The sequence below is a fragment of the Triturus cristatus genome, chromosome 10, assembly GCF_964204655.1.
Source record: "Triturus cristatus chromosome 10, aTriCri1.1, whole genome shotgun sequence".
Lineage (NCBI taxonomy): Eukaryota > Metazoa > Chordata > Amphibia > Caudata > Salamandridae > Triturus > Triturus cristatus.
In genome coordinates, this window is record NC_140593.1 from 913,424,296 (window position 1) to 913,439,185 (window position 14,890).

Here is a 14,890-nt window from a genome sequence, read left to right on the forward strand (position 1 = left end):
GAGAAATACCTGTTCTTGCCTCTGAAAAGTGGGTTCTAGACCTAGGATCACCCTCTTGCTCATTCTCTCCTCTTTTCCTTTCGGTGAGTGGGTGACTCCTTTGCACCACTACCTACGGAACAGTGACCCCCTTTTTGGTTTGACGACTTGATTTAGGAGCACGGTCACTGGACCATAACTAGCTCCTGGTCCCCCTCTTCCTTTTTTGTTGATACAGACATTACTGACGAGCCACTGTCTGAATCTCATTACACCCTGTTTAAGGACAGCTCTTGCCTCAGAGACAATGAGGGAATCCTTAGGGCTGCTTATGCTGTCTAATCTATTATAGGAGTGGTGAAAGTTGCCTGGCTACAAGTAGCCAGGTTTTGAGGTTTCTTGCAAAGATGGGAAGCGATGTTGTCTGTCTGAGGTGGAGCGGAAGGTCGTTCCAGGCTTTGGCTGCGCGGAAGAAGAAGGAGCAGCCTCCCGATCTGGTCTTTCTGGAGCGGGAGCTCACGGCGTACGAGAACTGGGCTGATCATAGGGTCCTTTGGGGTGCGTGGAATTTGAGTCGGCTGTTCAGGTACGCTGGTCCGGTGTCTTGGAGGGCCTTGTGAGCGTGGGTTAGCATCTTGAAGGTGACTCTAGCTTCAATGGGGAGCCAGTGGAGTGTGCACAGGTGCTGGGAGATGTGGCAGTGTGTTGGCAGGCTAAGGACCAGTCTTGCAGCGGCGTTTTGGATGTTCTGTAGCTTGCAGGTGAGGTTTTTGTTTATTCTGGCATAGAGTGCGTTGCCGTAGTCGAGCCTGCTGGTGACCAGGGCGTGAGTGATGGTCTTTCTGTGTTCGAGGGGGATCCATTTGAAGGTATTACGTAGGAGGTGGAGGGTGTGGAAGCAGGAGGATGAGACAGAGTTAATCTGGCGGTCCATTTTGAGCTCTAAGTCCAGGATGATTCATCCATCTTCATTCTTTGTCCAGTGCTGCGAACAAGAAATACGCTCAAAGAAAACATAACTTCAAAATGACGTGGAAAGAGTCACTTCAATCAATAACAATCCATAGACGTCTTTTTCCGGAAGAATAAGAGACACAATAGATCAAAAAAGTGAAACCCAGGGAGGGTTAACAAGTGGAGGGATAATCTTAGCCTCCGTGTCATAATAAAAAAAAAAGATTTTCTGTCCAACAGGGTGTGAAAAATCTAAACTTTATGGCATGACACGGAGGCCCACATTATGCAAGTTTCAAGTGAATTAAGCACGTTGTCAATCACATTATTGATTGGTCTAAAATAACATTTTTTAAACATACTTTCATTTGACCAGTCAGCGGCTCTAAGAATATCTTGGAGCCCACCACCTAGCATAAACGCTTTAGAAGCTAATGCACCTCGGAGAGAGTGTGCCTCAAAGATAGACACATCGACACTACTCTCACTCATCACTTCTTTAACCCTTCTTGCAAGCGTGGGAGATAAAACTGCTTTTTGGGGGGATCTGTGAGAGATCAGTAGGTGAGTTCCAACTCCTCTCAGACTAGCAGTTCTCTTTTCATACTCTTTTGAACATTTGACAACACATAGACTTTCATTCAGACAGAAGAAAGAGTATAACATTGAAGATTACATAGTTTTTGTCCTTTTTTTAGGTAAAAAACAAACTCCCTCAGGTTGGTAAGCCCTGCTAGTTACATCTAATGCCTTAACATCAGAGGTTCGTCTGAAAGAAACTAAGTAACGCAATACAGTAAGCTTATAAGAGATACACTGAAGAGAAAGGTTAACATTATCTCCCCAAGAGGATATAAGTTGTCAAATGTTTCTTACGTCCGATAAGGCAGTATATTTTGGGGTTGGAGGATTAAGAACCTGCATACTTCACATAATTTTCTTTGTTAAAAGGTTTTGTCCCACCGAGACACCATCAACTAAGGAATGACCCGCAGCAACTGCTGATCTATAGACATTAACCATTCTGTAAGTTAGGCCAGAAGCAAACAATTCTGATAGGAAGTTTACTACGTGAACTAAATCAGTTGAAACTGGATCGTAGTGTCGTTGAATACACCAGCGAACCCATTTATTCCATGCCAGTCGATATGCCTTCCTTGTTCCAGATGCCCAAGACTCAGATATGAGCTGGAAAGCATCTTGCGAAAGCCCTGGGATTTTCCATTGTCGCCTGAAATCCTTCAGGCCGTCAGAAACATTAGACCTTGGTCTTTGAGGGGATGAGATTCGGCTTCTGGACCCAGAAGTATGTGCTTGAAACACGGTATTAGAAGTGGAAAGTCTATGGTCATCTCTAAAATGACTGGGAACCATGCCTGAGACCTCCAAAGAGGGGTTATCACTACCATGTACTGTATGTAACGACGAGCATGCAAGAGGAGACGTGGAAGCATGACAAATGGCAGGAAGGCATATGGCTTTAAGCCCTCCAGTGCTGGAGGAAGGCATCCACCCCTGATGCTTGAGGATTCGGCTTCCAGCTGAAGAAGTTCTTCAACTGAGTGTTCAGCCTGTCCGCGAAAAGATCTGTCCCGAATGGACCCCATTTGTCTTGGATTATCATAAATACTCCTCTGTCTAGTTTCCATTTGCTGGAGTTCTTGAAATTCCTTGAGTACCAGTCCACTACGCCATTGTTCAAACCAGGAATGTGCTCTGCTGTAACAGAGAGTCCCTTGTTCAAGCAATAGTTCCAAAAACCCTTCGCTATTTCTGTAAGACCCTTCGAGTGTGGTCTCCCCATCTTGTTGACGTATTTCACTGCAGAGACATTGTCCATGCGCAGCATTATGCAACATTTCATTAAATTCTGGCTGAAGCCTCGAACCGCAAAAGAACACGTTAATAGTTCCACGCAGTTGATATGTAGTTCTTTCTCCTGTTGTGTACAACGACCCCCTGTTGATGAGTCGCCACATGTGGCACCCCATCCTTCTAGACTTGCATCTGATTCTATTATTAACTCTGGGGCTTCCCCAAAGTTGTCTCTGCCATTCCAAGCTTCTGCATTCTTTAGCCATCAAGTCAGTTCTTTCCTCGAGTCTTGGTCTAAGCATATCATTTGTGAGTAAGAGAGATTCGTTCTTAGAGCTTTCGCTTTCAGCCTCTGAAGGGCTCTGTAATGTAGAGGGCCTGGAAAAATTGCCTGGATGGTTCAGGAAAGGAGACCCAGGATCCTGGCTAAAAGCTTCATGGGAAAGAATTTCATTGATAGTATCTTCCTGAGCTCTTTCCGAAGTTTCTTTATCTTTTCTCTTGGTAATTTCTGTTCTGCAGTCAGAGTGTTGACCATGAATCCCAGAAACTGGGTTTCTTGGCTTGGTATTATACATTACTTTTTTGTATTTATTACAAAGCCTAGATGTTGAAGTAGCTGGATAGTAGGATCTGTATGATAAGATACCGTCATTATGTATTGACCCATTGCAAGGATTTCGTACAGATAAATTATTAACCTTATGCCCCTTTCCCTTAGCCATGCTACCACCGGACCCAAGAACTTGGTGAAGCACCAAGGGGCTGAAGACAGATCGAATGGGAGGGTGCAAAATCCCCAAAGGTTTCCTTCCCATGTGAATTGGAGGAATTTCCTGTGTGGGTGCCAAATCGGGATGGTTAGATAAGCATCCTTTAAGTCTAGACATATTAACCAGTCTCCCTTTCTCAAGACATCCCTTAGGAGGTGAATCCCCTCAATCTTGAAGTGGTGGTACGTTACCCATTCGTTTAAGCTTTTCAAATTTATGACAGGTCTCTGACCATTGTCTTTCTTTTCCTCTACAAATATATTGCTCATAAACCCTATTTGTGAGCTCTCTTTTATAGCCCTTTTGGCTAACAGGTCCTTTACTTCTTGAGAAACTAGTTTTCTCTGTGCTTGAGATAAGGTTATTTCTCTAGGGCTTTTGGTTTTAGTGGGGGGTATCTGTGAATTCTATTTTGTAGCCTTTGACTGTATCTAGAAAGAACCCACAGGTCTTGTGTTATCATAGTCCAATTCCCAGAGAAAAGGGCTAGTCTCCCTCTCACCTTTATGGGGTACCTGAAGGGTCTTTCAAGGTTCTTACCTGTGGAGAAACCTCTGTGTCTTCTTTCCCCTCGGAATGGTCTTCCGCGGTTTCTCTGCCTTTGCGGGAAGAAAGATTGGCCTCCATAAAAAGATGTCTGCTGGAACTTTGAGCCGCGTCCCAGAAAGGGTCCGGAAGTTGATTGTCCGCGGCCGGGGAACCGACCGCGCGTTTGCCCGGCCCTTCGAAAAATGTTGTCTCGAAAAAAGACTTTTTTAATGTCACGCTGAGATTTTTTAATAGAGCTAAAGGCCCTGACATATTAAGCCTTGTCGCGAATAAAATCTTCTCCAAAGAGGAGACCTTGTGAAGTGGGTCCTCCTTCCTTATTTGCTAGCTCTATTAGTTGTGGATCAATTTTGAGGAGAACTCCTTTTCTCCGTTTGTTAGAAATGGCAGTATTATCATTGCCAAGGAGGCAAATTGTCCGTTGGACCCACTGGTGTAATTCTTTAGGGTCAATAGGAGTTCCGTCAAAATAGGTATTTTCAGCCAGATCAAAAAGTTTTGTTAGTGGTCCAACTGTGTCCAAGAGACGGTCTTGACACGATCTTAGGCTCTTTTCAATCCCTTTCCTAGGGTCTTTGGCACCCTTGGCTATAAAAGCCATGACCTTAGGGTCAAGTTCAGGGGTCATAGCAATTTTATCAGGAAGGGACGGGCGTGGGCACTCAGACCTCAATGTTGATCTGACTTTCTTAGGCATTTCTCTTCTGAGCCAGAAACTAATGTAGTTCGCTCCATGTTGGGAGTGAAACCATTCTGGGGATAAGGGTTGTTTGATTAGCAAGGGATCAAACATATCCTCCCCGAAGGGGTCGGTAATGCCCATTGTTGAGCCGGAGGCCTTACTTGCCTCTTCGGTGCTTCCCAATGTTTTGTCTCTCATGTTCTCATTGTCCGAATCAAAAGCTGATGAACAGCGGGGGTGTGGTCGCGTTTCAGACACTATGACTGGCCGGCGCTCAGAGCGCTGCCAGGCAACGGGGAATGCAGTCGCGTCTTTTCAAAGGACGCAAGTAAAGAAAAATAAATTTTAAATATAAGCTCGACGTCAGAGTTAGACGCAAATTGGGAAATAAGATTAGAGATATTAACTCGATGTCAGGTGGAAGCGCAGTAAAGCGTAGCACAGGAAAATAAAGGGTCGTTTAGGACCCAGTAAGATTCGCTAAAGGTTGTCAGAAGGTTAATAATGTTGAAAGGACATTTTCAATTAAGATATAAGAAAAGACAATCACATGGTAGGGTCAATAGGACCCAGCTATGCGAAAAAAAGACAGAAACAAGTAAATATAGGTCCTGTATAAGCACAAATAAAATTAGGGTACTTATCTTTGTGAGCAGCAGCAACAAAGAAGGAAGATGGCTGCATGCTCATGGTCTATATACTATAATGGAATGTTGTTTGAAGTTCAATATTCTCTTCATTGTTACTGCTGAGCTGTCGCAATAAAGGAGATTTGCATAATGTTGGCCTCCGTGTCATGCCAGAAAATTAATTGCAGGCTCAGCAAATATATGATGGCCTACACCAACAATTCTATATCTAATAATTATTGAGATTTAACACAAATTACTATAAAATAAAGAGACTTTGAGAAATTATAATATTATAGTTTTGTGGTTTTTGGTTTATCAAGATATTGGTATGCGCTGTGGCTGAAAAGGTCCAAATATCTGCGCTGAATGATACTGTAAAATGGTGGGTAAATTAACATGCACTTTAGAGTACGGAAGCAACATATGATGACCCAATTTGGACTATTTGATGGCCCGCTCGTCTCTTCTTGATTTTATTGATTATCATTTTTATTTTTGTATTTTATCTGTATCTTTCCTAAGGTTCATCTGGTATTGACCATTTTTTAAGTGTACTTATATCATGCTGTGTGAACTTTTATGATCTTGTGGTCGAAATAAAGTAAATGATGATGATGATGATATTACAGTATCAAAGAAATGAAGGAAGGCTACCATGGGATTGGTATGATGTGATAGATGTATGTTGTATTGTATCTTCTTCAATACCCATTTGGTATCATTAGTGTGTGACTATCGAGAAAGCGCCCCCCACGTTTAGGTATGGAGCCCACAGTTCAATATTACCGGGGTAAGTGATTGTGCTGGCCCTCACACGCAAACAAACAAGCGTCAGGTGGCACTGTACACCCCGAGTTAGACGCTGTTAAACCTCCTCCCCGGTAATCTGTGGTTGATCTCACTCTCCACTTTTCCCCTCCCCTTGCCATTCCTTTTTAAAAAACAAATCTACAGATAGCATTGGCAATCAAATGAATGCTTGTCCCTATGGTCGGGGAGGGCAACTAATATTATGCTGTCTATCACACAAACCTACAGGTGTTTTCAAATCACTTAAATGTCTAAAAAAGTATATGCATCTTTGATAGTTTTTAATGAAAACAATTCCTTAGGGCCACAATTAAGTGTGACCCCATATGTGTGTGTGTATATATATCACTGTAGGTGGGAGTAGTGTGGATCAGGAATCAAAGTCCTCATTACGTATTTTCATCAAAGAGAAGGGATTACTCGCATTTCAGGAGATTTTTTTCAAGCTTCTTTAATCCAGTGTTTTGACAGCCAACACCATCAAGCACTCGCAAACCAACGCGTTTTGACCAGATTGGTCTTCATCATGGTTAGCGGTGATCCACTATTAGTGTCTATTTATACACAGTTACCCACTCAACTTATTAAGGTACATTATGGGAAATGTGGTTTTACAATTGAAAAAAGTGATGTAATACACAATGTATGCCATTTTCAATACAATATATTTTGTGAGTCCGTGATGGTGTTGGCTTTGATCAGATGGCCATAATCAAAGTCTATTTCTGGAGCAAAGAACTGATTCTCGAAGCACTGGATTTTTTTCAAATATTCTTTATTTTCAAGCCAATTTTCCAGTTTTTTGGACAGACCCAGTCAAAGCATTTAGTCCGGCAGGAATTAGGAGTGTTTCTTTGCCCAACATACGTAGAAAACTGAATCGATATAAATCTATTGGAACTGAGGAGAACCAAGTTGACGGAATTGTATCTGAGATAATATATGCCCTGCTGAAGTTTCTTAATTGGAACAAAACTCGTTAGCTGGGTCTGTCCAAAAAATTGGAAAACTTGCTTGAAATAAAAAATATTTGAATAAAAAATCCAGTGCTTGAAGAATCGATTCTTTGCAACAGAAATAGACTTTGATTATGACCATCTGATCATAAGTGATTATAGCTTTACCCCACAGATGTTTGCATCATTTATGTGATAAGGTGTTGCCCTCCCTTATAGTTAGTTTATAAAAGTTGATTGAGTTTTGTAGGCAGTCAAACTTGTGGCAATGCACATAAAGGTAAGCGAATTGGGAATACTGACAAGTGCATTCTTGAGAATGACTACTACCATTTATTCGTGTATCCTATCTTTTTACATTTTTGGGGGGTTAAGTGACATGTAGTGCATAGGAGTAATATGACTTTTTAGGGTTGAGAGATAGGTAGTGTATTGGTGTAGTAAAGAGTTTTTAAGGATTCAGGGATGGGTAGTGTTTAGGGCATTAACAATATTTTATTGTTCAGGGATGGGAATGTACAGGGGTTGCAAGGAGTTTCTATGAAGAGTCACCCGCAAAAATGGAGAGTACATATTTTTGCTTTGCACATTGTTTATTACAGAAAATTAAGACTCTCTGCAAATTACTACTCATTCTGAGCTACATTCTCAGCTACAGCCCTTCTTTAGTCTGATGTACATTGAACTGTTTCCAATAAAGTACTTTTTAAGTAATTACAGTTTTTGGTGTTTGATTTCACACTACAGATTCCGCTTTTATTCTTCTTATCTGTAACTGTACTACTTTCATATGAATGAGCAAGATCTCAGACCTTGGAGAGGTTTGTGGGAAGAATGATGGTGTGACCATTCATTATAAGGAATAAAATACCCTCAGTCATGCTTTAAAAGAATATTGCAAGTTACTTCTGCGTTCCATGACCTTATAAAGAAAATCAGCCTACAACCTTGTTCCTCTATATAGTCCAGCACTCCTTGGAGACTCAGAATGTACAGGAGAGAGTACCTTATCCTATATACATCATATCTTCATAAGGCTCTGTAAGGTTCTTCAGACAAACACTTAAATGTGGACTTTACAATTAATTTGTAACAATGATAATATTGTAGGAGTATTACAAAACGTTAACTCCGATGTTTGAGCACTTTTAGTTATTGTTTTCCTTTCCATTAGCCACGTGAGGAAGAATTAACACAAGGTCCGACTGCTGAAATAACTGGCAATGAAAAAGAGGACTCCCTTCCCCTCACTTGCGAAACACCTGAAAAACCAGCAGAACAGAATGTGGTATGCACATCAGTCTTATCTGATATTTTAAATGAATCTTCGACGATGTAATAGGGTTATGTAACTTCATACACAACTGTTCGTCTCATTGTTGTGAACTTGTAATTGATATGTTTATATGTTGAAATAGGATTTAAGTTCCCACATGTCTCTTTTCTATCATTACAGTCTGAATTATTCTTTAAACCGTATATGTTTCATGAGATAACATTGACCTCCCTTCCTAAAATATTTCATACTTTGGCAAAATGTGTGATGGGTGGCAGTACAGAGATGGGAATTTGTGTATGGCAGTTGTTTCTGTATTAAGCTCTAAATTCAGGATGATTATTGTAGGAAGCTGTCTCTTTATATACTATTCCAAAGTAAGGTATAGTGTGCACAGAGTCCAGTGGATCCCCAGAGGTTAAGTAGATAATATTAAAACACTCTATTTGTGGTAGTGTGGTCAAATAGTTAGGCTTATCATAGGGTAGTGTGAATGCATTTGTTCTACATACTCATATAAGACAGGAACACACACTCAATTACTGACTCCAAACCTGCAAAAATATTACTTTAGTTACTTTTATTGTAGGAACCAAGTTTAACTCAGTTACAGGTAAGTAGACTTTTCTGGGAGGTAATACTTTCAACATGCAGTAGAAATGCTTATTAGTCTTTGAAATACTTTGGTCTTTGTCAATCAGAAACATTTACCCTGGGTACTTGAAATAGATAGACAATTGTATGCAACAGATAGAATGCAATGCAATCATAAGGAAAGAAAACAGGGTTATACATCAGCAAGTAAGTACACAACTCCTGTTTCCAGTCTTTGGAGGTTTAGACCAGCCCTTGGAGAGGGTCAGTTCAAAGTAGGTACTGCACCACCAGCGGCACTGGGGCGGTTGAGAGCAGAGTTCGCCGACCCCAAGACTGGTCAATGGAGACTAGGGGCACCCAAAGAGGTGTGGAGTTAAGTATCTACACTGCGGGGGTCGATGCCTGCAATTATGTTTACTCTCGCGGTCAGCAGAGAGAAATAGAGATGAATGGAAATCAGTAGGCCGCCAACACCGGTACCATCACGGTCATCATCAGCGAGTCACTATAGATCGAAGGGAGGGACCACCAGTCCAGCAGTTGCGGTTGTGTGGGTTGTAGATGCTTAGGGAATGGAGGAGTTCCGCCGATGTTGGGCCATCTCAGAGAGGCTACTGTTGAGCAGGCGGGACAGGAGTAGGCCGACAGGGCCACTTGAAGGAGGGTACATGCTCTTGGGAAAGAGGTTGTAAACAGCTTTGGGTCGTTGAGCCAAGAGGAACCTTGGGTTTGTGGAGGCAATCCAGCTGCAATACTTTCTTCTGGCAGGGCAGAGTTGCGTTGACACAAGGGTCGATCCTCTTCCACTTCGGTCTTGGGGTTCTTTTGCAATAGTGAGTTGTGTCAACACCATTGTCTGTCCTCAGCTACTTCAGTTTTTGTGTTGGCGGGCGCTGGAGACTAAAGTCTTTAGTCCAAAGGGAGTTTCTTGGCGATTGGTTGAAGGTGGAAGGTCTCCGGGGTTTCTTGGAGGTCTTGCAGTATTTCTGGGAAGACAGGAGGTCCAGTTCTTGAACCGGCTACAGGTTCTTGCTGAGTTCTGTCTGCAACGGTTCAGTTAGTGGTCCGGCAGTGTTCTTCTTCTTTGGTCCCTCAAATCTGAGGAAAAAGGTTCAGGGGAGCCCTTAAATACTCAATTTAAGGGTGTTACAGAGGTCGGGGCAGTGGCCAATGGCCAATGTCCCCTAAGGTGACTACAGCCTTTGGGTGCTCCCTCTCTTTGGGGAGAGGGGGACATCCCTGTTCCTATTGGCCTAATTCTCCAATTTAAGATGGAGAATTTTGAAGAGAGGGATTCACCTCAGCTGCTGGCGCCCTTAGGGGCGTAGCAGGCTAAGGTGGACACTCTTACTCTGTTTAATAATTTTTCCACCTGTTCTGCCACCAAAAGTAGGGCCTGGACATGGGGCGGGCATCTCCACTAGTTGGGGCTGCCCAAATCAGCCCATCAAAAGGTGAGAGCCTCTGAAGCTCACCACCAAGTGTTGCTGTTCCAGCCAGGGAGAGGTGTGAAGCAAATAAACTGCCCAATTAGGAGTTAGGGGTGGGTTGCTAGTTCTTCACTTTAATTTAAACCGTTTGGTACCATAGTTTGCATGTCTATTATTTATCTGGATTCCAGTCGTCGAAAGCCTCAACTCCTGGTTACCTTTCTATGTTTCTCGTATGACATTATCCAGACAGAAAAATTGTATTAGGTTCCTGTTACTTTTGTGGTACAGCTCAAAATGTATAGCTACTGGGTACGAGCTGCCACAGTTAGCTATCTCTCTCAGATGCTCCAGTATCCGCACTTTTGTGGGATGAATCGTACTCCCCACGTAGCGGAGTTTTAGGGGCATACCAGGCAGTATACTGTGTATGGAGTTTTACGGTTAATGAGATTCCTGATTTTCTTTGGTTCTTTAAGACCAGGGAGTTCATAGGTAAGGACTTTGCTACTGTTGGCACAAGCTTTACTTTTAAGGCAAGGATTCAACCCTTTCCCTACTGATAATGATGTTTCAGCTGATGGACGGGATAGGAGACTTTTCACTAAGGTATCCCTGAGAAATCTCGATTTTATGAATGTCATCGCTGATAACCTGGGAATGTCATTGCCTACGATAGGGTCTGACCTTAGGAATCCCCAATGCATCTGTAGGATCTTTCTCACCAAATTGGCCTTTATTCAAGAAGTTGGCGATCATCCTGAATGAATTAGTGATATCTTTCTCTCCCTTCACTTTCTTGCCCTGTAGCAATTCCTTTCTATTCTTGCTGTCCACTCTTTGTTTGGCACCCTGTAGTGTGCCCATGCTGCACCCCCTCACTCTGAATCTCTCTATGCATTCCAGAGCTGGTTGATGATAATCTCTCTCCAGTCTGGTGTTCCTTTTTATCCGTAACAGTTCTCCATACTATATACTGTTCACTAATCTACGGGGAAGACTGCTATTGGCATGCAGGACTCTGTTACCTGCTTTTGGTTTACTGTACAATGAGGTAAATATCTAGTTTTCACTGACATAAACATGTAGATCCAGAAAGTTTACACTGGTTGGGCTAATCTCATAGGTGAATCTGAGATTAATTTCATTCTCGTTAAGGGCTGCTATGTAATCTTTGGCTGCCTCCTCTGTCCCCATCCAGATGATGAAGAGATCATCTATATCTAGGCCAGCTAATGATGTTTTCCACCCAGATGGCATAAGAGTCTGACCTGGCCACCCACTTCTCCCACCAGCACACGAAAAGATTTGCGTAGCTGGGGGTGAAGCAGGTGCCCATAGCCGGACCCCGGATCTGTTTGTACATTTGATCTTTAAATGTAAATATGTTGTTACATAGGCAGAAATCATCAAACTCCATCAGCATCTTGCTGTGTTCATGATATTTCAATGGACGTCCTTCTAGAAAATATTTGATAGCCGTCAGCTCATCTGTGTTCTATGTTTGTGTATAGGCTTGAGACGTCCATCACAATCATCTTAAAGTCATCTTAAAGTCAGGTTCCCACATTACTCCTTCCAACTAGTTTAGGAAGTCCTTTGTATCCCGGGTGTAGGAAGCCAAATGTGAGATGGCACCGCTCGCCAACATCGTCCGAGCACACTATCTAAACATCGTCTCATATGCCGACAACACCCAGCTGATCCTCTCCCTCACCAAAGACCTGGCCACCGCTAAATCCAACCTTCATGAGGGCATGAAGGCCGTCGCAGAGTGGATGAAGACTTGCCGGCTGAAACTGAACTTGGACAAGATGGAGGTCCTCATCCTTGGCTCCTCCCTCTCCGCAAGGGACAACTCCTGGTGGCCGACCACACTGGGAGCTGCCCTGACACACACCAACCACGCACGCAACCTGGGGTCATCCTGGACTCAACGCTCTCTATGACCCAGCAAGTCAACACGGTGTCCTCCTCATGCTTCAACACCCTCCGCATGCTCTGCAAGATCTACAGATGGAGCCCCAATGAAACCAGAACGGTCACCCAAGCACTAGTCAGCAGCAGGCTGGACTACGGCAACACCCTCTACGCAGGAACCACAGCTGCACTCCAGAAGAGACTCCAACGTATACAAAACACCTCCACATGACTCATCCTCAGACTCCCTCACCACAGCCACATCACCACCCACCTGAGAGACCTGCACCGGCTCCCTGTCAACAAGAGGATCACCTTCAAGCTCCTCACCCATGCTCACAAAGCACTCCACAACGCCGGACCAGCATACCCCAATGAACAGCTGTCCTTCTCCACCTCGATCTGCCAGGTTCGCTCCGCCGACCTCGCACTCGTCACCGTCCCACGCATCCGCTAAACGACCACCGGTGGAAGATCATTCTCCCACCTCGCCGCCAAGACATGGAACATCCTCCCCGTCCACCTGCGTCAGACCCAGGACCATCTGACCTTCAGGAGATGTCTCAAGACCTGGCTGTTCGACCAGTAGCTGCTCCCCCCACCCCTTAGAGCCTTGAGGGGAAGAGAAAATGGTCCACGCATGACGACATGTTCTCAGTTAGTCCACCAATTGACGAGATGATGGGATGGCCCGGCAGAGGATTTCTATTCATGTGCACCTTAGGTAGGTGGTAGAATGTGGGTATAGTGGGATGTGTATTAGTTAGGAATAGCCTTTCTTCCACTATGAGCATTCCTTTGTGGTACCATTTTGTTATCAACAAATGATATTGACTAATGCTCAAATCATATTCCATCTGTGTTGTTAGCACATAACTTGTACCATCCCTCAGTTGTCGTAGAGCCTCCCTTGTGTAACTTTCTCTTGTCTGTAGGACGATATTCCTCCATTTGTCCGAGGGTTTACAAATAACGTTTGGATCTTGTTGTAGATTCCTCAGCATTTCTTTCTCTTCTTTTGAAAAGTTGATGTTTTTTCCTTTCTGCACAAAGGGCTAATAGGCCATGATTGACACATTCCTCAAAAACATCTATAGCATCTGTTGGTAGCTGAGGAATGAATTTAGAGGCTAGTCTAAATGGGCTCGGCGGGCCCACTTGCATTATGCAGTTTTTCTAGCATAGCTAGTGTTTCCCAGTTTTTTGTTGTTAAGATATCCATTTCATTACTTGGCTGCTTGTTCCCCCCGTTGTTATCCCACAAATACATAGGAAAGACAGGGAGACAGCCTGTGCCCAAGATGGAAGCCAGCTGCTAGATATACCAGCTCATCCTCGCCAAATATGTTTGATTTCATGGAATATAGCGGGCCTAAAGCAAAAACTAAAGGTCTCGGAATAAGAAGAATATTTGAATTCTACCGAAATCTGCTTGTTACAGGAAACCTGGTCACTCGTAACCCCATAGAAATTGGGGTATAAAACTTTTAGTGTCCGTTCGGTCCCCTCAGCTAGAGGCAGACCTTCTGGGGGCCTTGTGACTTGGGTCAAAATCACTTTAGACTTAAAGACGAGATTGCTAAATATTCCCTCCAAAGATATCCTGGGGATAAAATTACAATCTAAAGATAACACAGAAATATACATAATTAATATTTATAACAGACCAAATCCCGCGAGTAAGGAATCACAAGTTATAGAGGTACTAGATGCATCCTTAAGCTAAATTGACACGAGTTCCATAACCTCAAAATAGACGTAAGAGAAGACAGCTATCATCTGCCTTTATGCCTAACAATAGTTGGCCCGCTCATTGACTCTTTTGTAAGGAGAACTAGCGATGAGGACCTCTCCCCTATACAACCTCTTATTATTAACAACCGAAGATCGCTGAATTGGCCTACAACAGTGGGTAAGGTAGAGCTCATGACCAAGATCTACAATGTCTTTGCAGACACTATTCTTCCTTATATTGAATTACCCACTGAGAAAATTCCTATTGTTAAGATACACCGAACTATGGTAGAAAGCCTCAAATTCATTATGACAAAACCAGTTAGAGACAAATCTGTAGGGAAAACTGAAAAACCGATCCACTCTAACCAGTGGTATAACATGGCTTGTCAGAAAGCAAAGACGGAACTTATATTGGCAGCCAAATCTAAGAACATAGAGGTATTGAGGGAGAAAAGGACAATGCACAAAGCTATTGATAGACACAAAGAGAGAGTGGGATGATAGCTTATGGTCCTATATGAATTTAGCAGCTAAAACAAAGGGCCATAAGGGATTTTGGAGTCATATAGCCAACGGAAACAAAACAGGGAAAAGTAGCCTGGACTCTCATTTAGACCCCAGCACCTGGGTCAATCATTTTACAAACCTTTATGCTGAGACTACCAATAAAATATCAAATACACACTGTAGTGACACGCAAACTACACCCATTTCCATCACACAGGCAAATAACCATATCCTTCAGTTTAGTATGGAAGAAACATTGGTAGCTATAGATGC

General features: G+C 43.1%; 1 protein-coding gene across 1 annotated transcript in view; it reads left to right on the top strand.

Annotated features, from left to right (window-relative positions):
* Positions 1–14,890, top strand: part of LOC146796250 (uncharacterized) — a 578,389-nt gene that overhangs the window by 73,812 nt on the left and 489,687 nt on the right. Inside the window, exon 3 of the mRNA XM_085631282.1 lies at positions 8,325–8,438. Within this exon, the coding sequence (XP_085487408.1) occupies positions 8,374–8,438 (65 nt within the window). The 5' untranslated portion in view covers positions 8,325–8,373. The remainder of the gene's footprint in view (positions 1–8,324; positions 8,439–14,890) is intronic.